The sequence below is a fragment of the Saccopteryx bilineata genome, chromosome 4 (genome assembly GCF_036850765.1).
Source record: "Saccopteryx bilineata isolate mSacBil1 chromosome 4, mSacBil1_pri_phased_curated, whole genome shotgun sequence".
NCBI classification, from domain to species: Eukaryota; Metazoa; Chordata; class Mammalia; order Chiroptera; family Emballonuridae; genus Saccopteryx; species Saccopteryx bilineata.
The window spans coordinates 279,217,775-279,240,721 of record NC_089493.1 but is presented as its reverse complement, the minus strand read 5'-3'; the positions used below and the strand labels follow the sequence as shown (position 1 = coordinate 279,240,721).

The 22,947-nt window shown below is 49.0% G+C and overlaps 2 protein-coding genes across 4 annotated transcripts in view; one reads left to right on the top strand and one right to left on the bottom strand.

Annotated features, from left to right (window-relative positions):
• Positions 1 to 238: 238 nt before the first annotated feature.
• Positions 239 to 10,344, top strand: SNN (stannin). Its single transcript, XM_066274845.1, has 2 exons — positions 239 to 353; positions 7,220 to 10,344. The coding sequence occupies exon 2, from the start codon at positions 7,293 to 7,295 to the stop codon at positions 7,554 to 7,556; it is 264 nt and encodes an 87-aa protein (XP_066130942.1). The 5' UTR covers positions 239 to 353; positions 7,220 to 7,292; the 3' UTR covers positions 7,557 to 10,344.
• Positions 9,698 to 22,947, bottom strand: part of TXNDC11 (thioredoxin domain containing 11) — a 72,205-nt gene continuing 58,955 nt past the window's right edge. For all 3 annotated transcript variants that reach the window (XM_066274841.1, XM_066274843.1, XM_066274844.1), the window contains 4 exons: positions 22,108 to 22,250; positions 21,672 to 21,781; positions 17,121 to 17,201; positions 9,698 to 11,036 (listed from right to left, as the gene is read on the bottom strand). In XM_066274841.1, the coding sequence (XP_066130938.1) occupies positions 10,394 to 11,036; positions 17,121 to 17,201; positions 21,672 to 21,781; positions 22,108 to 22,250 (977 nt within the window). In that variant the 3' untranslated portion in view covers positions 9,698 to 10,393. The remainder of the gene's footprint in view (positions 11,037 to 17,120; positions 17,202 to 21,671; positions 21,782 to 22,107; positions 22,251 to 22,947) is intronic.

Genomic DNA, 22,947 nt, shown 5'->3' with positions numbered 1-22,947 from the left:
TAACCTCCAGGTTGAAGGGAAGTTTCTCTGCCCCGGTACGGCAGTCCCCAAGCGCCCAGGCCAAACGCGCCCACACCCCCTTCCAGCCAGCTGCACGTAGTCCCCGCCCTGCCTTAACCGCTCCGGCCCCGCGCGCACGTGACCCCGCCCCGCCCCGCCGTCCCAGCGCGGGTTCCCATTGGCTACTCGATAGGCTTCTTTACGGGGTGGGGCCTATGCTGCTCCGCCCGCCGCAGAGCTGGGGCTCTTGCGTCCCGACCGTACGCCGCGGCCGGACCGGGCTGGCGGGCGGACGGAGCCGGGCCCGCAGGGCTGTTGCTGGGTGATCGGGCTGGGCTGCGGGCGGCGCCATGGTGAGCGGAGCCGCACGGGCTGGGTGATAGGGCCGGGCGGGGGCTTGCAGGAGGGGAAGGGGAGACATGGGATGGGGTGGGGGCGCGTGCTGAGCTGCCCGGGGCTGAGGGGGCGTCCCTGCGGCGGGGGAGGGGCAGCCCGAGCGGGGACGCAGCTTCGGGGGGAGTGTCTGTTCCGAGGGGCCGCGCCCGCGAGCGGGGCTTCTTTGTCCGCTGCGCTGCGGCGAGATTGGGACAAAGGAGGCGGCGGCGGCGGCGGCAGCTGCTTTGCGGGGAGCGGGTGCTCCCCCTATCCGGTGCATGCACCCTAACCGCGGCCCGCAGCTTTGCGCCCCAAGCTGGCTGCCGGGCTTCTCCCGACACTTCGTTGGTTTTTCTTTAAGTAACTGAGGATGTGGTGGTCCTGGCAGCCCCTGGGGTGGTCAGGAGGGCTTTGGAGGGTAGCGGTGGAGTCCTGGGGAGGTCTGGCGCCCATTTGACAGGTGAAGAAACTGAGGACAGGCCGCAGCGTTTGGTGCCCGGTTCCGTCGGCAGTGACCGCCATGCGTTGGCACGACGGGGTCTCGTGTTCCCCGGTCCCCCCACCCAATCCGGATGACTGGAGTCGCCTCTCCAGCTGTCCTATCCCCTCCAGCTGTCGTCCCTTGTGCCAAGCCCCTTCCTTCAGCCTCGCACAGCTCTTTGGTAGAATGAGGGAGACCACGCGTCGGCTGGGAGGGTTAAATAAGAGAGGATGCGCGGAGCGCGGCTGGCATCGCGCCTGCACGCCGCCCGCGCTCAGTATGCAGGAGCTGCTGGGGCGTTTGTCATCCTTGTGGGCCCCGCATCGACCGGGTCACCCAGCCTGCCCCTGCTGGGTGCGGGGTAAGGGGACTGTCTGGGGTTCACCAGTCCCTTGGCCGTTAAAGCACGGGAGTGGGAAGTGTGGGTCAAGAATATCACACTTTAGAGTCAAGGTTGAAATCCAGGATTCTGGATTCAGGCTGGCTATATTTGATTCCCTGCGCAGCTAATTTTGAGCTGTGTGACCTTGGGCAGTTGATTTAACTTCTCTGAGGGACAGATTCTTTATCTGCGAAGTGGGCACAGTAATTATTCTAAGGTTGTTTTGAGGCTGAAAGGAGATGATTCTGTGAAGTGTTTAGCTCAGTGTCTGGCACATAGTAACCATCACCGACTTTTGACAGGCATCTGTTATTACCAAACTTGTTTAGCCAAGTGGGCTGTCCCTGGGGCAGCCTGTGAGAATGACCGGTGGCTCATTCAAGGGGTGGGGCATGAGCCTCAGGCCTTGGGCTGCTGGAGACCCAGTCTGACCTTGGGGCAGTCCCCAGGCTCTGCTCTAGCCAGCTTCCTCTTCTGCACAGGGGAACCTAGGGGGTTCTGGTGCGAGAAGTTTCCTCTTCAGGAGGGTGGAGGTGGAGGATGAGATGACACCGACCACAGAGCCAGGCACAGCCCTGTAATTGTTAGTTTCCCACGAGCATCCCCACTGTTCTTGGTTCTGGCATTTAGAAGGCAGAAGCCTTGTGTGATGCATCCTTGGGCCCCAGGGCCAGCTGGGGCCTGACCCAGAGCAGACATTCTATCTGCACCCTGACTGTGCCCAGCAGTGCCCCGTTCTCTCTGCCATCATATGTTCTTAATCAGAAACTGGGCAGGAATGTTTCTGATTTGTGAACTGGGGTCCCATGAAGAGGCAGAGCTGGGTTTGTTGGCATACCTAACAGATGGCTTTCTTGGGGGAGGAGGCATGGTTTAACCCCTAGAAGCAGTGCTAGAAGCTCCTGGGGTGGGGGGTGGTTGGCCCCCTCTAACCAGGGCAGCAACTGAAGGCTGGGGTGGTGAGCTAATGTCCAGCTGGGCTGGCGACATTCAAGATATGCCCAATTAAGTTAGAAGGCGGCTGCAGAATGTCCCTGAGGAAGGGACTATTTGTGGCATTGGGCCTGGACCAGGGTCTGTACCCTTCTGGCAGACACGTCCTTGTGGACAGGGGATCCTAAGGGTTCGTGGTTCTCTCTCTGGCACCTAGGAAGGCGTGGTACCTGGTGATACGGTGATATGCAAACCCGGTAGTTACATGGCCTTTCCGTTTTCACATTTTCTTTTTAGATCACTTCTTATCCTCTTCACAACTTGGTGGGTGAGATCAGGGTCTCATTCCCATTTTGTTCACTGAGGAACAGGCCATTAGGAGCACTTATTTGGTTGGGTCAACACAGTTACAATAGCAAGTAAAGAGGTGAGGTGGGGTGGGGTGAAGGAGTGGTCTCAAATCCGCTTTTTGCTGGCTGTGGCCTTCTGGGCCTTGAATGTATGTAATGACCTATGGACTGGGGTTAAGGCTTAGTTAAGGCAGGGAGGACTGGAATGCCACCTTATATTGGGGAAGACCTAAGCTGTGGGCATCTTAGGGACAGAAGGACAGTGGGAGGTATTGGCTATGGGGAGGACTATCCTCCTGAACCCACTGATGGGCAGGCGGGGCAGGAGGTAGGGAGCTCAGAGGAGTGGCCTCTGCAGCCTGGAGAGGCTGCGCTTTAGGGCTTGCTTTTCCAGGAGCAGCGGTTTAGATCTGAGGTGAGGTTTGGACAACCTTTGGCTGAGAGAGGCAGGACCAAGGGCTCACAGAGCAGGAAGGTGGAGGGAGAGGAGAGATTGGCCCTGTATGTTTGTGGGGATCCAAATGGCCTTGGGCTTCCAGTGCTCACCTTTGTCCTTACTGAGGGGGCTGGCAAGGGGATGCTACATAGATTGGAGTGGGAGAATCTGGTCCATCACCTACCCCCCCAGAGTGCCCAGAGACTGCAGGCCTCTAGCTGTGCTCAGGTCCCCAGCCTGGCCTGGCCCTCTGCACTTGGAAGACTCTTCCCTTTGCTTTGCTGGGTCCCTCTTCTGGGATCGCATGCTGCTTTCTAACTCTGTTCTCTTGGCCAATGCACACAAATGCTCTCTGCCTCAGTTTCCTCATCTATAAAATGGGACAATAACCATGAGCAGTGTTAGCCGCAGGCGTGTTGGGAAGATTAAATGATTGTATGGAATAAATGTTAACTACTCTGGTGATTGTTCTGGGGGGTCAGGTTACCCAGGCACCATCCTGGGTGTCTGCTCAGCCCAAGCTGTGACCCTCTCTATCCCACTTGGGGGCTTTCCTGATTTAGGGTGAAGGGGTGGCTAACTTTCCGAAGCCATCTCTGGTGGGGGATAGGGGACACCCCAGGAGAGGCAAAGCAAGTAGAGTGGGGTCCAGCCCAGGCCAGCCAGCATCCCTCATGCTTCAGGTTTCCTCTGGGCTCTGCTTCTTAGAGGCCTCTCCCCCTCTCTGTCACTCAGCACTCACAATGACAGCTGCCCTCCATGGGCTCAGGCCTGCCTGGGATCCACCTGAACACTTTGCTCCCGCCCCTGCAGTCTGCGGCTTTCTTACGCTGCAGTCTGGCCTTCCTTTGCAGGCTGCTGGCTTCCTTGAGTCCATTGGGAGAGGCACAGGACCCATGTCCAGGGTCCTGGGAATATCTTTGGATTGAGGGAGGTAGTTTAGGAATGGGGACCACTAACTGTGATACCTGTGAGAACAGGGTCTCCTCTGACTTATTACTCTGTCACTGGGTTGGAACACTCAGCAGGTGTTTATTAATGGGGCTTGGGATCCTGCAGTGGGCAAGATGGTCAGTGCCCTCCTCTTTCCGGCTCAGAGTCCACTGCAGGAAAGAGACAGCAGCCAGGGAAACACGTTCCCTGACCCAAGAGGATTTCACGTAGCAGAGAGCGCTAGGAAATGAAGCGCTGCAAGGCGGTGGCGAGTGTGGGGTGGAGGGGCATCGGGAACAAGGGTGGTCTGGGAAGGCATCCCCAAGAGGTGCCTTCTAAGAAAGTCCCAAACAATAGGAAGGAGCCAGACATGGGACAGTCAGGGAAGAACATTCAAGGCAGAAGGAACAGAAAGTGCAGAGGCCTTGAGATGCGAGGGTGGAGAGTGTGCAGAAGCTTGAGAAGGCAAGGAGCTTAGAGTCTCCGCTGATACTGGGGAGGGTTCTGAGCAGGGGATGACGTGATCAGACTTTTTACAAATGAGTTCTCAGGAAATACTTGCCAAGTGAATGAAGGAACAAACAAATGCACTCAGGTGAGGGCCAGGAACCACAGGCCAGGCGTGACTAGGGCCTGGTCACCTGGCTTTGTGCTCACGAGGGTGAGGGGCCCAGACCTGGCTGTGCCCAGTCCTGGCCTGGTCAGGGGCACCAGACACATGGTAGTATCTTTTGAGGTTACCACACCTCTTAGACCCTTGCTGCTGGAGGGGGGGGGGTGTTGGGAGGGAGCTGCCTCTGCCTCAGTTTTCTCATTAGTTTGGGAACCACGGGCTTCAGTAGGTTTGGCCCCTGGGGTGCCTGCCGCCCCAGGTCTTGCTGCTATTGTTTGATTTCCCACTTCCTGCCCCAGAACCACCCCCACTCCCCAAACATACACACATACACTTCCCCTTCTGAATTGATACTGACTTCCTTTCCTGTCTGAGAGCATAGAAGGAGGGCAGGCACCCCAGCAAGTGCTGGGCACGAGAGGTCCAGTAGGTGAGGGATGTGGGGAAGGACAAGGCAGGTAGGTGGTTTCCCTGCGGGAAGAGAAAATGGAGTTGGGACCAGTTTACCCAGCTGCAGCTGGCAGGCTCTGGCGTGGGGCGGAGGGAGTCACCTGTCCCATCTGGAGGACTTGAGGACAGGCTGAGCAGAGTTGTGGGAGAATACTGCAGCCCTGATGGTGGCAGGAGAGAGGCCAGAACGAGCTGTCCTCTTGGGGCACAGAGGTGTGCAGGCACACAGTCTGATGGGGGAGGTGGGTGCTAACCAGATGGCAGTGCTATAAAAGCAGGGTTGTAAGTGGAGGCTAGCGCCCCAGAGGGAGGAATCGAGTATAGTCACACAACCAAGACACCCTCCTGGATTTGTGGGGTCAGGAGGCTTCCCTGCCTGAGCTGGAGTTAACTAGGTCAGGGGCTCTCAACCTCCACACTGTTGATCTCTGCTAAGGGGGGGGGGCTCTCCCACGCTCTGTGGGACTTTGAGCAGCATCCCCGCTATCTATCCACTCAGTACCAGTAGCACATCCCACACACCAGTTGTGATAACCAAAAATGTCTCGACATTGCCACATGTCCCCTTGGGGCGGGGGGTACACAGCTGCCCCATTGACAACCACTGAACAAGGCTAAGGGGAGCAGAGCATTTGGGCACAGGGACTGGCCTGGGCAGCAAGGCATGGACATGTATCATGCCAGGTTCTGTAGGTCACTGTAAGGACTTGGAGGTTTTTCCTCTGGCTGCAGTGGGCCGCATGGTGGACCAGAAAGCACATTGAGTGTGACGGCAGCAGCCTAATCATGGAGGTAGTAAGAAGGGGGCAGCCTCCAGGGGTATCGCCCCCCTCCTGCCCAGGATCCCTCCACAAACATGGGCGAGGTGGCAGGTGGAACTCGGGTCTACAGAGTCTTCCCAGGGCCTGGTTTCCAGACAGACTCCGGAGTGTTGACCTTCAGGCATACTGGTCTTGGGTGAGGGGGAGACTTCTTAGTATGAATAAAAATCATTCCTAATTATGACTGTTATTGCTCAAGGATGGCAGGTTCTGTCCCACTGTTGTCTTCTCAAAAAACCAAATTCAAACAGCACGCGTTTACCGAGCATCAACTTGGTACTTGTCCACATCCTCATAACCAGCTCGATGTTAGTTGCTGTTACTTGCTTTGCAAGGTCTTGGGACCCAAGCCTGCTAGCTTCAGCATTTCCAGTCTTGGTGGGCTGTTGCTGGGTCTTTTGTATTTTGTGTACTTCTTGAGCTGCATCTCACCACCCCCATTACCCGGGGGCTCAGTGAGGTGGAGGGGGTTGTCTGAGGTTAGGAGGCCAGGTGATGGTGGTCTAGCACTTACCCCCCACACCTTCACCCAGACCAGCTGATGCTCCCGCGTCAGCCGCCGGCGCCCTTAGCTCCTCGCACTTGCCTGCAGGCCCTCTCCTGCCTTCAGAGCAGAGGCTGTTCCCCAGGGGCTGGCTTTTCCTGCACATCTTAGCATCAGCATTGTCTCCTTCAGTATTTCCTGCCCCACTCAGTTTAGCATCATGGGACCTGGTCCCCTGTTGTCCTGGCATGGCATTCCCGCATTTGTAGTGACAGGTCTTTGATGTATTGACCTGTTTGCAGTCTGGCTCCTGCACCAAACGCTGAGCGAGGCGAGGGCAGGGCGGTCTGTCTCCAGTGCCTCCATCTTCCTGGACTGCTGCCCCGCTTCCCTCTCACGTGGTGTGGACCAGGGCTCTTCCCAGGCGGCTGCTGATCCCCTGCGCACAAAGGCTGTCGTCTCCGGCACCCTCTCCCGGGTGTCCCGAAGACTTGGTTGAGCTACATGTCACCTGTTCGCAGAGGGACTAATACCACTTTCCTGCTGTCAAATCCCCCATCTCTGGCCATCATGAAGCACTGGCTTTCAGTACTTGGTGGTGCTGGGCTTCTAGAACATTCACTTTAAACAGACCCTCTTCTCAGCCTCTGCTGCAGCGGGTTGCACGTTGTGGATGCCCCCCACCCCACATCTCACGCTCTGTGCCCGGGCCAGGGTGGCTGTCTGTCTGGTAGCAGGAACACTGGAAGTAGTGAATGGAAGTGGCCCAGGTGCATGAGAAGGTACCACCACAGGCAGAGCCACAGCAAAGGCCAACCAGCGTGCTTTTCACTAGATGGGGGGTGTGGTCAGGCTTCAGAACTGATTGAGAATAGACCCTATGAAAGAGCCAGCGAGCTCGTGAGCTGTCTGGGCGCTGCGCCGAGTCCCCAGTGTAGCCTCATGTCGCTTTGTCTTTCAGGGCTCTCGTGTCCAGCCTGACTTCCAGCCTCACTAAGACCTTCCTGCCGAGGAAGCCTCCCCCAGCACCGACCATGTCTATTATGGACCACAGCCCCACCACAGGTGTGGTCACAGTCATCGTCATCCTCATCGCCATCGCTGCCCTGGGGGCCTTGATCCTGGGCTGCTGGTGTTACCTGCGGCTGCAGCGCATCAGCCAGTCCGAGGACGAGGAGAGCATTGTGGGGGATGGCGAGACCAAGGAGCCCTTCCTGCTGGTGCAGTACTCAGCCAAGGGACCGTGTGTGGAGAGGAAGGCCAAGCTGACCCCCAATGGCCCGGAAGTGCACGGCTGAGCTGGGATGCGGAGGCTCCTGGGCCTGTGTGCGGCCAGCCGAGAGGCACGGGAGGAGGAAACCACACATGCTACCGTTTGAGAGGAGGGGTTGACACTTGCTGGCATGGCCTCGCTGAGCTTCATCATCGCATGCACTGACTCCTGGGGTCCCAGCAGTCCGAAGCCAGGACTAGGTGGCCCTGGGCATCCCCTCCACCTCCTGGTGGGGCTGCCCATTGCAGGCAGTGGGCAGACCTGACCTTGCTGGGGTTCAAGGCCCCATAGCGCTTTTGTTACTTGAATGTTTAGCTGAGCCTGTTTTTGATGGAGCTACTACTGTAATGCGTGAACTCACAAACCTGTGAACTGTAAATAGGCCCCAGAAGCACGTGCTTAAACCTTTTTTGCTGATTTTTAAAAATATTCAGATAGTGTACACGGGGTGGACCATACTAAGAGCTGAGTCAAGGCTGTGGGGAGGGTCTTAGACACACAAGGCCCAAGGTGCACTTGGCAGGGTCCTCTATTATGTATGTGTGTACATAGAGGATGTGACATGTCAGTTTTAAGTTTTGGGGCTGACCAGTTGGGGTGCTGTGGTGATTTCTGCTTGGTTGACAATGGTTGGAAGAACCACACCACCATCCCTTTCTCTAGGTAGGTTCAGTCGTTCAATACCAGCTCTTGTCAATTAGTGGAGTTATTGCAAGGAAGCTACTGCGACTGCGTGGAAGCCGGTGAAGGACGAGTCTGGGCACACGTCCCGAGGGCTACCAGGCATCCTAGTGGCAGAGCAGTTTCTTGTCCCTTTAGTCTTGGGCATGCAGAGCACTCCCGGTCCCTGTCCCCACCCCCTCCAGGCATTACTTAGCATGGGCTTTGCAGAGCAGGCAGTGGCTACTTTTATCTGAAACCCAACTAACCCAGGAAAAACAATTGTGGTTTTGTTGTTGTGTTTAATATTTTCTGCACTGGAAGGGAGGGGTAGGGGATTTTGAGGTTTCCTCTACTCCTTCCCTTTTCACAAATTAGCTTCCTTTCTTAAATTACCACCCACCTGCTGGGTACTGGATTTTACTTTCCTCAGCGGATCACCTAAAAAGAGTCCTCTGACCCCACTGTGAGAGCGCCAAGTGTGGTGAAAGGTCATTTCTTGTGTGCATGTGTACACAGGAGCCCCCAGAAGTGCCCAGACCACCTGTGCTTCGTGGGCACCTGGGGTGTGGGGGGGAGCTGGGTGAGGAAAGTGTGTTTCAGGTTCAGGACTTAAATTTTCAGAAAGATGAAGAGTTAGTGGCTCTTGGATTGGGCCAGCACCTCCACAGCCTGCATCTGTGTCCCTTGCGTGTCAGTGAACTCACTTAGCTTTTAATCCCACCACTGTAAGCACATTCTAACTATCGTGATTAAATAGGACTTGTACTGGCATCCTCAGTAATAAACTGGGGGCCAGCCTGGCTTAACCTTAGTGCACTGGCCCTTAGCACTTGAATGCCCTGCCTGCCAGCAGCATGGGCGGGGAGCTCCAGGGAGCCCTCAGCCTCGCCACCAGCCCCCATCAGTCAGAGCCCTGGCCTCCTGGTCAGGCTGACGGTGGCTTACTTACCTATGTCCTCACTCAAGTCTCTAAAAAAAAAAAGCATGTTGAACTAATTTACTTTCTAGAACCCCAAGAAGGGAGCTTAGGGAACATTTATTTTAGCAGCATATACCTAAGTTGGGGATCAAACATTAATAGCTTAGGGGGAGGGAGCAGGGTAGGTAGGTAGACAATTTGAGCTGAAGTCAAGAAGAAAAGTCTGTGACCCCTAACTGGGGATAGCCAAGCATGAGTCAGGCTAGAGGCCTGCAGGCTGGGAAAGGGGGCGAGTTCCAAAGGTGCCGACTTGAAAATCAGGGGGAAGGTTTGCTTTCTAATGAAGGATACTCAAGAAAAATTGGACCCTTCCAATTTTCCAGGGGGCTGTCTGATCCGTTCCCCTCGCATTCCAGAACTTCCAAGCTTTCTACCTCTACCTTCTGCAGCCAGCAGCATCTATTGAGGCTTTCTCCCTCAGAACCCAGGAGCACCTGGGCTTTGCATTTGTAGTTTCTGAGCCTGACCCTGAAAATGACCATCACTTGACTGTCAGACTTGCCCTGAGGTTTTTCCTGTGCCAGTGAAGTTTCAGTTTTGAAATGCTGAAATGTTGCTTTCTCCTGTATCACGTCTGGAAGTTCTTTATCCCACTCCCCATTTGCCAGGGATGACATCTTTGCAGCTTGAATCCAGCCCATCAGCATGGTGGCAGTGCCAGGGTCACAGGCACGGTGAGGCACTCGTGCGGGTCTCTGGGAGCAAAGGGAAAGTGCCTGTAGAACTGGTGAATGACCACATAATAGCTCTCACTGTTCTTATTTATCAATAGCTACTTTTTCTAGTGTAGACACCAGAGCCACACACGCAACTGGCTTAGTAAGTTATGACCTCTCATTGAATTCTTTCTGAATAGCCCACTGTTGTGTTCAGGTTTTCTGACTGGTCAGTCAAAAAATTAACCTTTCATCCTGTATGTCATCGCAGAAGCAACAGTCGGAAAATGGGGAGGGAACTCTGACACTGAGCCACTAAATATGGACTAATTTTTCAGACAAATCTTCAAATGGACTGTGCTACTGTTTTTGTCTCAAAGTTACCAAGTTTGTGCAATAAGTGGAAGGGATGTCATCCCTGTTCAAGAAAAGCTGAATGACATTCATGCTGATTTTCTAGACCATTGAGAAAATCTTTATTTACAATAAATTTCAATAAAATTTGCATAAATATATTCCCAATGTACATTTTTCACCTCTGATTTCTTCATATCATTTAAAAAGTTAGTCTGTCCTGTTCTCACTGCTCCTTTCATCCGCCAGCGGGGAGCTGCCATTGGCAGGCGCAGGGCTGCTGCCAGGTAACTGGGGGGCCCCTGAGGGCTCAGGGTAGTCCGAGGGCGCCTCCTCCTGGGGAGGGAGACTTCCAGCTCCGTCTTTGCCCTCCAGTTTCTGCTCCATGGTCGCCACTAGGATCTTGAGCCACGTGTTCTCGGTGAGCAGGTCTTCCGAGGCATCGGCCAGCTCCTGGAGCTTGCGGGCCACCTCCTCGAGCTCCCGGGTCTTCTGCTCGTACAGGGCCTGCAGCTGCTCGCTGTGCAGCTGGAGCAGGCGGTGCTGCTCCGCCAGGGTGTGCTGCTGCCACAGCAGCCGGTGCTCATCCCTGCGCGCGCTGGAAAGCTGGGCCTCCACCTGCATCTGCGCGCGCTGCAGGGTGCTGATTTCGGCTCTTAGCTTCTGGATCTCTCTCTCCAAGTGGGAGATGTGCCCCTGCTGTAAGACTGCCTCGCTCTGAAGACACTCTTTGGTAGGGGAGTTAGCCAAGTTCTGGGGGACAGAAGCAGGGTCTGAATGATGCAAAATGAACCTCAACAGATTTGGAACGGTGATGGGAAGGTCTTCAGGGTATTTCACACTTAGGTCCTTTCTGAAGAGAAAGGAAAAAGGAGTCAAAGATGAGAGTCACTAACATGTTTAGTCCAAAACCAGACTGCTACTGAAGGTCAGGTCCTTCATTTCCTACAAAAGACATCCGAGGACAGGACTTACTGAAGTCAGCAAGGAAAATGTTGCCCGGGCAAAAAATTTTGTACAAAGCTGAGGATGTGCCACATTCCCACTCTGTAATTAAGGTGGCTTATCTCGAACATGTGTCTGCTCCTGAAGACAAAGAGCTCAGTTTCTATTCACAACCTTTTAGGAAAGACGAGAGCTCCCAGGCCCAAGCCAAGCTGGTGGAGCAGGGGACTGGGAACTTACGGGCAGAGAAGCCTCTGATGCTCTGAGAGGCCCAGGGCCACGTCAGGAAGGGCGTCCTGGGACAGGGCTGTCACCACGTCATTTGTGCCCATCAAAAGAGCTTGGTAAAAAAGAAAAAAGCTGAAACACTCAGCCCAGTTTCTTCAGTAAGTATTTATTCCATATTATCCAAGGTAAGATTCTTAACTGGGGGTAACTGTACCCCACAAAGGACATCTGGCAACAACTGGAGACATTTTGATTGCCATGATGCGAGAGGTGTTACTAGAGCCCTGACTCAACAAAAAGACCAACCCAGGGACTCTTAAGGAATTAAAGCTACTTGGCCCTGAGAACACAGGAGGGAGGGTGACATGTGAAGTGGGTTTTCCTCAAAGCTTCACTGCAAGTCTGTAGAAAAATTCTTTTTAGAACTTGTTATTTAATTATCTGATGAGCAAAATTTCTACCACAGACATGTTTTGCTGTGTATACACAACCTGGCCACAATACATCAAAACCACCGGCTCTACGCAGGAGGCAGACAAACAACAGTTATGGTTGCCTTCGAGAATTAAAGGAATGGAGGTTAAGAGCAGGGTCTCCGGGGGCCGCCCGCCCGGGGCTGACTCCCAGGGCTACTGCTCACTGTCAGGACTTCCCAGACAGGTGGCTGCCCTGCTCCTGCACTGCCTCATCTGTAAACGGGTAGCAAGACTACCCTCTCCCTCACAGGACTGCTGTAAGGATTACACGAGTTATCTCAATGCTCGGTGAATGTTAGCTTTAAAAAATCAACATTGTTTCTTTAAAAAAACAAAATAAAACCCAGAAACCACTCATTAAAGCTTGCATACCCTCACTATACACAAAGCCAGTGGCCAAATACTTAAGAAAAGACAAAAGGTGTTCTAGTAATGGGTAGTACTTTCCTGGGAAATTAATATCAGATACGCCCCATTTTATACAGTGTTTATGGAAACTTTCAGGTAAGTGGAATAATTTCAAACATTTTGTGAGTAAGCATATAACCACTCCCTCTTTTAAAGCAGTTTCCTTAACATGTAAGCTTTCTCGGAGTGAGGCCTTCCAGTCAGCCGTCCCATGGAGTCTATGGCATAGACAACTGAGACCACCCTGACCCCTGCGGAACGCGGGCGAGGAACGACCAGCAGTGGCCGATCTGGGGCTAAGTTGTGCAGCACACACCTGGGCTGGGCAGACAGTAAAAGTGAATTGTCCCCCGGGGAAAGAGCGGCTAAGAGACTTGTGCGTTTGTCCGGAGACAGTTACCGGAGAGAAAACAACATTTTTAAGCATGTCATTTTAGAGTTCCTGGAACAATCTTCATGAATCTCCCTAAAGGGAGTGCTAAAATGCTTCCCAACTTTTTACAAGTAGCAAGCACACAGTGTCAACAAACTGCTTCCAGAAGAGTAATCGCTTTGAAAATGTGGCAGTAAAGGTCCCACTGTTGATCTGACTCTCCTCTAAATTCACTAGGAGCATGTTTATGCACCTCTGGCACGTAAAAGGCCAAATATAAAAATGAGAACGAGGGTGTGAGGCGTCTACTCCAGAGAAGGGGCTATCGTACTGAGGGTGTGAGGTATCTACTCCAGAGAAGGGGCTATCATACTGAGGGTGTGAGGTTATCTACTCCAGAGAAGGGGCTATCATACTGAGGGTGTGAGGTATCTACTCCAGAGAAGGGGCTATCATACTGAGGGTGTGAGGTATCTACTCCAGAGAAGGGGCTATCATACTGAGGAAGGCTGGCCCAGCAGGAGCAGGGGTGGCCCGGGTTGCACACTGTGGCAGAGAACAAGCTCTTTCACATGGTTTCCCTTACATCAGGGGTCCCCAAACTACGGCCCGCGGGCCACATGCGGCCCCCTGAGGCCATTTATCTGGCCCTGCCGCACTTCTGGAAGGGGCACCTCTTTCATAGGTGGTCAGTAGAGGAGCATAGTTCCCATTGAAATACTGGTCAGTTTGTTGATTTAAATTTACTTGTTATTTTAAATATTGTATTTCTTCCCGTTTTGTTTTTTTACTTTAAAATAAGATATGTGCAGTGTGCATAGGGATTTGTTCATAGTTATTTTTATAGTCTGGCCCTCCAACGGTCTGAGGGATGGTGAACTGGCCCCCTGTGTAAAAAGTTTGGGGACCCCTGCCTTACATGATGATAAAAGAATATGTGCTCACTGAAGACAATTTGCAATAGATATAAAAAGCATACAAGAGGCACCCCCAGATCACTTGTAATCCTCACTGCTCCAAAATAATCATTGTCAATATCTTGATATCTTTTCTTAGCATATGCACTCATTTTAACCAGTGTAAATGTATATTTTATCAAAACACACACACACTTTTATATTCTTCTCACTAAAAATAGCATAAGCTTGGGCCGTCGGCCCCATCTACGACACTGTGGATGAGCCTAGGGTATTTCTTCCAAGAAGCAGGTAAACTGATCTCATTTGCACAAGGGCCACTTAACTATGTCTTGCCTGAATAGTCAGGTTTTTTATTCTTCCCTCGAAGATCTCTGTTGTGGGTGTTGATAGTCCTATTTTCTGCTGCTTTGTTTAATATATAGTGTTTCCTTTATTCCTCCTACCTCAATGCCCCACTCATATTTCAGGCTGGGACCTACTCCTAATTTAGAGCTCTCTTTCCCTCTTTTGCCAACTTCTATTATGAATCTACCTTTGCCACCCAGCTTAGTGTATCCCAAGGTTCTCTTTACCAAGCCACAGCCGCAGAGCTCCAGGGAAAAGCAACCTGGTCTCATCTCTCCAGGCAGAGGAGAACAGAAGCTCCATCTCCACACATGCTGCAGATGGCTTTTCCAGTCTACCTGAATCATTACCAGCTAGAAGCAGCGGTCATTGGGACTTGGACGTGAGCTGCAAAGTATAGAATTGTGACAACAGCCTGACCAGGTGGTGGCGCAGTGGATGGAGCGTCGGGCTGGGATGCAGAGGACCCAGGTTCGAGACCCTGAGGTCCCCAGCTTGGGCGCGGGCTCATCTGGTTTGAGCAAAAAGCCCGCCAGCTTGAGCCCAGGGTCGCTGGCCCCAGCAAGGGGTTGCTTGGTCTGCTGAGGGCCCGCGGTCAGGGCACATATGGGAGAGCGATCGATGAACAACTAAGGTGTTGCAGCGCACAATGAAAGACTAATGATTGATGCTTCTCATCTCTCTCCATTCCTGTCTGTCTGTCCCTGTCTATCCCTCTCTCTGACTCACTGTCTCTGTAAAAAATAAATACATAAATAAATAAATTAAAAAAAAAAAAAAAAAAGAATTGTGACAACAATTCCAGTGCCATGCGGACTTTTCCTGGATGTGGACTTTTCCTGGACTCCTGCTCCCTGTGACAGCTCCTAACAAACTGAACTGTGGTTGGGTTGCATTTTTCAGGAACTTGGCATGGTGTTGGGGCCAACTTGGACTTGGTGAACATGTTAAGGACACTACTCTTTTATGGATTCTTGCTGTATTGGCCAAGAGTTTGCTTAAAGGCTTTAATCACTGTAAAAAAAAAAAAATAGAAGACTGGATAAAGAAGATATGGCACATATACACCATGGTATACTATTCAGCCATAAGAAATGATGACATCGGATCACTTACAACAAAATGGTGGGATCTTGATAACATTATACGGAGTGAACTAAGTAAATCAGAAAAAAACAAGAACTGCAGGATTTCACACATGGGTGGGACATAAAAACAAGACTAAGAGACATGGACAAGAGTGTGGTGGTTGAGGGGGAGGAGGGAAAGAGGGAGAAGGGGAGGGGGAGGGGCACAAAGAAAACTAGATAGAAGGTGACAGAGGACAATCTGACTTTGGGTGATGGGTATGCAACATAATTGAATGACAAGATAACCTGGATATGTTTTCTTTGAATATATGTACCCTGATTTATTGATGTCACCCCATTAAAATTAATAAAAATTTATTTATTAAAAATAATAATAAAAAATAGCATAAGCTTGTGTACCATGAAAAAGGTCTTATTATATGTTATCAATTGGTCTTTTCCTTTTCCCCTTTTACAAGCTGCCAGCTTATCCTCTGCCCATTTACCTTCAGGGTAAACTGAACATTCACTTTGGTCCAGATAATGAGGAGCTCTCTTCACTTCTATCATTTACTTTGAAGAAATAAGAATATTCCACTCCAAAGCAGTAAGGCTCTGATTTGCTAAGCGAGCTCTTTCCATTAAAATAGAACTAGTTTTTTCATGTTCAATATTTATCTTCTTCACTTTTCAATTCAAGTAAAATAGTAAGGAGCTGCGGTGACCCCAACGTGGGTTCAGATAACAATCTCACCTTCGTGCTGACTACATCAGGCACCTTTAGAATAAAAGGCACGTAAGCCACTTAGGCCACCAAACACAGAACCCCCTGCCACCAAGTCTCTGTGTGTGTTTCCTGGTCTCTCTCTTAATACATATTCATGGATTCTAGTTGCTGAGAACTTCTTTATGCAAGGGCCAGTGCTGGATGTTATGACTTTAATACTTTTCTAAACTTGTTTGGAATTCCAAAATTATGTTCCATTAAACTTTATGCCCAACCTCTGTCCCACACAGATGGAACTGCTCGTGTTATGGTCCATGGTTCCATGACTGTATGGCTCTCTAAAGCTTCTTAGAAAGAAAAAGGCTCATCACGACACAATCAGCAGAACAGGGTGAGTCACGCTCTGTTTTTAGTGTGTGATCTGACAAGACTCTATTAGCACAGGAAGTATTCCAGAAAAAATTCTTTGAGATAAAGAGGAAAAAACAAGGAAATGATTCAATACATATGAAGGAAGCACTTGCTGGGTGAAACACAAAAAGCACAGCAGTGGCTGCAATAAATGGCAAAGTGAACACAGGAAATTAACACGGTAAATGTCACATGTGAGTTAGGGACCTCGCTGGAATAATATAGCAAATGCTTTTCCCCAGTAAAGATACTGTCAAAGCCATGTGACTGGGTCCTAGAGGATCCATTCTTTTAAAAACAAAGAGGAATCTGTAAAAAGAGAGAGAACATCTGGTGTATCAGCTTTGAAAGGCCAAGGGTTAATTTCCCTTTCTACCAAAACATCCATATCCACATTTGCTAACTGCCAAATTGCATCTGCTTTGCTAATGTCCCAACCCTGACTGCTGGGCTTTGAGGGCAGCTGCAGTAATCACAGAACTTGGAAGTACCACTCAGACAAATGTGAGGGATCTGGGTGACAGCCCCATGGCAGATGTTCACAGAGGTCTGCACACTTGCGGAGAAGGCTCCTTGACCCCTACTTCCTCCTTACAAAAAAGGGACAAGGAACTCATGGTCAGAGCTCAATGAGAAATGACATTCACAAATTTGGGCAGGCAGGGCAGAGACATCCATCCCGTAAGGCTCAATAGCCGCCTGTTGGTTTGTCCACAGGAATGTGGGGTTCTCTGCTGTCCATCCTGGCACCCTGGATGTGCCTAAGGCCAAGAAAGTGATTGAGCTCTGATGTTGTAAAACACACCCTCTAGGAGGGGCAAACTTCTTCCCAAAATACACCATAGCTGATACCATGACATCAAAGCCCTTTCCTCTTTTGTCCCTAATAACATCTTTTTATGAATACGTTTTATTCAAAATAGTTTAGTAATAACTAATGATTTACATTTCACTTCTATAAAAGTATCTTAATGCCACTTCATTTTCAGCAAAAGAATCCCATCTGCCCAGATACTGAAACACTTCTGTATTACCTGTTACAGGGAAAAAATAAGACAGTAGGAAGACGGTCAACCATAAATTCCCAAGGAAGATCATTCTGAGATACATCAATCCTAGAAAAGGAAAAAAACAAAAAGTAAAAGACCTGCCAAGAAAGTCTTCCCTGAAAGAACCTTCTCAAATACCTGTGAAACCTACACCATCTGCAGCCAGCCCCTTCTCAGAGGGGCACCATCAGGTTTGAGCTGGGCACAGCTCATGCAGACAGCACTGATCCTTCTAGGACATGAATCTTTCCACCTCACTTACTGAGTGGATAAATGCACTTCCCCAAATGTGCCTCACTGACACCTCAGGAGTACTTCACCCACCTGACAAGATCTGGCCAAGTTCTTAATCCCTGAATTAGCTCTGGAAAAACAAAGGAAATCACTGTGCAAAATATATCAAGTCTCTCTGAAGATGAAAACACTGGAAAAGAAATACTGTATTTTATATTTTGTAAATCTAGATGGAGACCCAAAATGTGTATTTTTTTAGCAGACTTAAAATTAATTTACTAATATAGAAAATGACATCTGTGCTAAATTATGCAATTTATCTGTGTTAATTACTGTTGAACTAGGTGGCAGCCTCTACTGCAGCTATAGCTATGAGTGGGGCATGCAGCAACCCCCCCTCCGGGGAGGGGGCTGCTCAGATGAGCAAATAAGGACAGTCTAACAGGGGTCCCCAAACTTTTTACACAGGGGGCCAGTTCTCTGTCCCTCAGACCGTTGGAGGGCCGCCACATACAGTGCTCCTCTCACTGACCACCAATGAAAGAGGTGCCCCTTCCAGCAGTGCGGCGGGGGCCGGATAAATGGCCTCAGGGGGCCACATTGTGGCCCGTGGGCCATAGTTTGGGGATGCCTGGCCGGAGGGCACTGGTAGAGGGCCCCTCAGCCCTATTCCCACAAATAGTGCACACAAAAGATGGAAATGTTTTGACTCATTAACTTGATGGAAGTTTTCAGAAAGTACTGGAGGGGCAGAATTAGTGCCATGCATTTGTCCAAAAGGATGAAGTTGGACTTTTAAAAAATGACATAACAACCTGACCAGGCGGTGGCGCAGTGGATAGAGCATCGGACTGGGATGCAGAAGACCCAGGTTCGAGACCCCGAGCTCGCCAGCTTGAGCACGGGCTCATCAGGCTTGAGCAAAAAGCTTACCAGCTTGGACCCAAGGTCGCTGGCTCCAGCAAGGTGTTTGTGTACTCGGTCTGCTGAAGGCCCGCGGTCAAGGCACATATGAGAAAGCAATCAATGAACAACTAAGGTGTTGCAACAAAAAACTGATAATTGATGCTTCTCATCTCTCTCCGTTCCTGTCTGTCTGTCCCTATCTATCCCTCTCTCTGACTCTCTCTCTGTCTCCGTAAAAAGAAAAAGAAAAAAAAAGACATAACCAAATTATAATGGTTTTAAACAGCTTTACTAATAAAATGACACTCCTGCCTCCTTAAAACATTAGAGTTCCATTTTTTAAGCAAGTGTTGAACACTTGATTCTATAATCAAATGCTTTTTTCCTCCTAATTTTTACTTCAAAGAAATACCAAACTATAAAGTTAAAAGAAAATCATCTGTAAACATCTACTCAGAATTCTGTTGGGCTAATCAGGACTTTCTTTCTGGGACTCTCATTCAGGCTTGGTATAGATGACTACACACTTATGAGCAATAGTCATATTTCATGCTCTATACTTTTGAATTAATTATATGCAAAACATTGTTTTAATGAATGGGTAAAAATCCCATCAAATGCTCATACTTTATTTAACCATTCCTTTACTGTTGTATATAAATAAGGTTAATACGACGAGCTCATGCTACAAATGAAGTCCTCTTAATTCCCCAAAGTGAAATGAACTGGGTCAAAAATGTATAATCATTTTTGTTATTTCTTACAGTGCTGCTAAAATGCTTTCCAAAAGGGTTACGCCAATTTACTTATTCTAGTAGCTACATCTGACTATGCTAATTTCACTTTTATCAAAAAAAGTTTGTACCTTAGAAGCATTTGTTAATAAGTATCAACTACACTTTGTTATTGTTTTAATTTACATTTATTAGATTACAGATTCCTCACTTACATGAGAAATCTGTTCATGTCCCTTGTTCACACTGGAATCCCTCTCTGCTGTTTCTCCACAGCCCTTCTACCCCACTTTTTTTATTGTGGTAAAATATATGCAACACAAAACTTAAGATCTTAATTATTTCTAAGAGTATGGTTCAGTGTTATTAATTCATATTGCTGTGCTTGCAAAACAAACCCACTAAGACAATTCCATAGGCCCTGGCCGGTTGGCTCAGTGGTAGAGCGTCAGCCTGGCGTGCAGAAGTCCTGGGTTTGATTCCCGGCCAGGGCACATAGGAGAAGCGCCCATTTGCTTCTCCACCCCACCCCCCTCCTTCCTCTCTGTCTCTCTCTTCCCCTCCCGCAGCGAGGCTCCATTGGAGCAAAGATGGCCCGGGCGCAGGGGATGGCTCCTTGGCCTCTGCCCCAGGCGCTAGAATGGCTCTGGTCGCAACTGAGCAACGCCCCGGAGGGGCAGAACATTGCCCCCTGGTGGGCAGAGCGTCGCCCCCTGGTGGGCGTGCCACGTGCCGGGTGGATCCCGGTCTGGCGCATGCGGGAGTCTGTCTGACTGTCTCTCCCCATTTCCAGCTTCAGAAAAATACAAAAAAAACACAAAAAAACCCAACAACTCCATACCCATTAAACAACTCCCCATTCCTCCCTCCCTGCAACTCCTGACAATTACCATTTCTGTCTCTATGAATCAGACTACTCTAGGCGCTTCAAGAACCATACGGTACTTGTCATTTTATGTCTTTATTTTGCCTAGCATTAATGTTCTCAAGGTTCACTCATGCGGTAGTGTGTCAGCATCCCTTCCTTTTAAAAAAAAGATATTATTTATTGAATTTACAGAGGGGGTGGGGAGCAAGAAATATCGACTCATAGTAGCTTCACTTTAGGTGTTCACTGCATGCTTGCTGCTTGTCGTATGTGCCTTAGCTGGGCAAGCCTAGGGTTTTGAATCACGACCTCAACATTCCAGGTCGACGCTCTGTCCACTGTGCTACCACAGGCCAGGCAGAATTCCCTTCCTTTTTAAGGCTGAATAATACTCCATTGTATGAACCAGTTTCTTCTCCACAGTTTCTAAAACTATTTAAAATTTTTAGTGTCTGGAGTATGAACACCTGATTCTGAATCCTGGTCTCTCACTTACAGGTTGGAAGGACTCTGGGCAAGTTCCTAATCTTCCTATGCTTCAGCCTTTTCCTCAATAAAAAGGGAGTGATACTCATGCCTGCTTTGCGAATGTTAGGGGATGAGGTCATAATATGTATATACAAAAATCTCTCAGCACTGTAACTCCTCAAATTTGGCTCTAATGATCAGTTGTAGCATATAGAATAGGCGAAATGTATATGCCATAAAATACAGCTATTATCCTTTTTTAGTGTTTTCCTTATTTATTTTCAGTGCACATTTTTCTTTTTTTTAATTTTTTTTTATTCATTTTTGGAGAGGAGAGGGGGAGACAGAGGGAGAGAGAGAAGAGATACAGAGAGAGAAGGGGGGGAGGAGCTGGAAGCATCAACTCCCATATGTGCCTTGACCAGGCAAGCCCAGGGTTTCGAACCGGCGACCTCAGCATTTCCAGGTCGACACTTTATCCACTGCGCCACCACAGGTCAGGCACAGTGCACATTTTTCTAGTGGAATTTGTTCATTTTTCTTTCATTATTTTTTTTAACTACTTCACTTTGGAAAGTTTCCATCTCTCAAAGGAACTAGCAAATCCAACAGTCCATTTTCTTTCTTTTTTTTATGATTTGACCTTTTATATTTAATTCTAATCTATTTGGAGTGTTTTTTGGAGGGAGAGAGAGGATTAACCTTATATCTAAATAAATTTCCCCAAAAAACTGCTTATTACTTTATTAAAAAGCTCTTTACGTAAGCCTTGTTTTACAAAACAATGATTTACTAAAGAGTCCACATATAGTATCCACAGGATCACAAAACTAGAACATGTGGATATCAACCTATCCTTCCTTTTCATTTACCAATGAAGGAAACAAGGCCCAGTGGAGAGACGGCTCTAGGTCCCAAGGCCGGCTGGCAGAACATCAGGGACTGACCCTTCCACCGGCCAAGGCCACAGCGCTGTGCAGCTCCAGGGCACCTTCCTGGGGCATTGCAGGAAGCTGGCCACTCGAGGGGGCTGTCCTAGCGCCCCAGTCAGCACTGCTCTCACAGAACTACACTCACCCCCCTCCCCCGCCCCATGAATTCAGTCAGGGTTAAACACATTCAACATCATGGAAAAACAATCAGAATTCATCTGGAAATCTTTGGTTAAAATAAGGTTTTGCTCATGACTTTAAGCTGACAAATTCAACCAAGCTTTCCCCAAGGTTAATAAAAAATAGGCAGATCCTTGCAAACCATATGGCTAAGCTGTAAGGAAGAGTGAAGACGGAAACACAGCCCAGGGTGCTGTACAACAGGCTTCCTTACCTTGCCACAGTGAATGTATCCACTGGCAGGAGGCGAGCTAGCTGGATGAAGACATGATTGAGAGATGGACAGAAGCCACACCACTGTGCATAGTAAAGCAGCAAAACGTCCTGTAAGAAGGGGGAGATGGCTGTGACTGGTGTCTGGGAAATGGGCTTCTCAGGCCTCACCTTAAAACCCAGTAGGCATTCAATAAATGCAGCTTATGTATACATTATCGTGAAAAAAATTAAACTTCAGATTTTTCCAATGATGTGCTTTTTAAGGACTTCTTTCAATTCGAAAATCACATGTAATTCACACATGTTCTGTAGTTAGACTGTCACATGGTTAATCTGTACATCAAAACCAGTTGCTCACCCCAATAATTATAGCTTCAGAAATAATTTTAATAGGGACAGATGGCTTGACTTTTGCCTCTTTTGTGATTCTGTACCTGCTTTTGAAGGACTACTTCCCAAAAAGTATCAGTTGTTACTTCAGTGATTAAATGCTGAGAAGAGAACTGAGCAGAGTCACTTCCAATAAGATGCCTTTTCAAGGGACTGTAGAGAACGCTGAAGTTTTGAATAAAAGACTCTAAAAATAAAGAGAAAATGAGATCAACTCTTTTCTAAGTACAAGGAGAGTAGCTGGCCTACTTTACATTCTACATTTTAAAAACTGGGATGACTTCACAGGCTCACAGTTTTAACAATTCACCTACACGCAAAACCCCGAACACAGCTGCCCAGGGTGGATCAGGGTTAGCTTTGGTGCTATTAACTCAGCACAAAGTAATTCAGAAAACAAAATGCCATGCGCATTGTTAGATGCTCTAATATTCAGACTAGGAATGTTATTCTGTTTTTTCTTAACAAGACTGGTCCAAAAATAGACACCTGAGATTGCATAAATCATCAACACAGCACAATTTTTTAAGAGAATTCAACCTACAATACTAAGACATTTAAGTATTACTATAAATTCAATAACTGCACCAGTCTACTGTATTGTATTCGGTGTTTAATACTCAGTTTTACCCTCTCTGTAAACAGCAGCACTGTATATCTGCAGCAGCACTAATGTGAGTTTTATTTTTCTCTTGTCTAACTCTCTCCATGTTGAGGTCCTAGTGCACAATGCAATGTTCTGCAGAGGGAGAGGAAGTGAAGACTGTCATGAGAATGCTAAAGAGAATTCATCACTGGCACTGAATAACACTTAATTGGCTATGTTTCTGAAACAAAACCAAAAATTATTTCCTAATCTGAATGAAGCCTAAATTCTGAGGCTG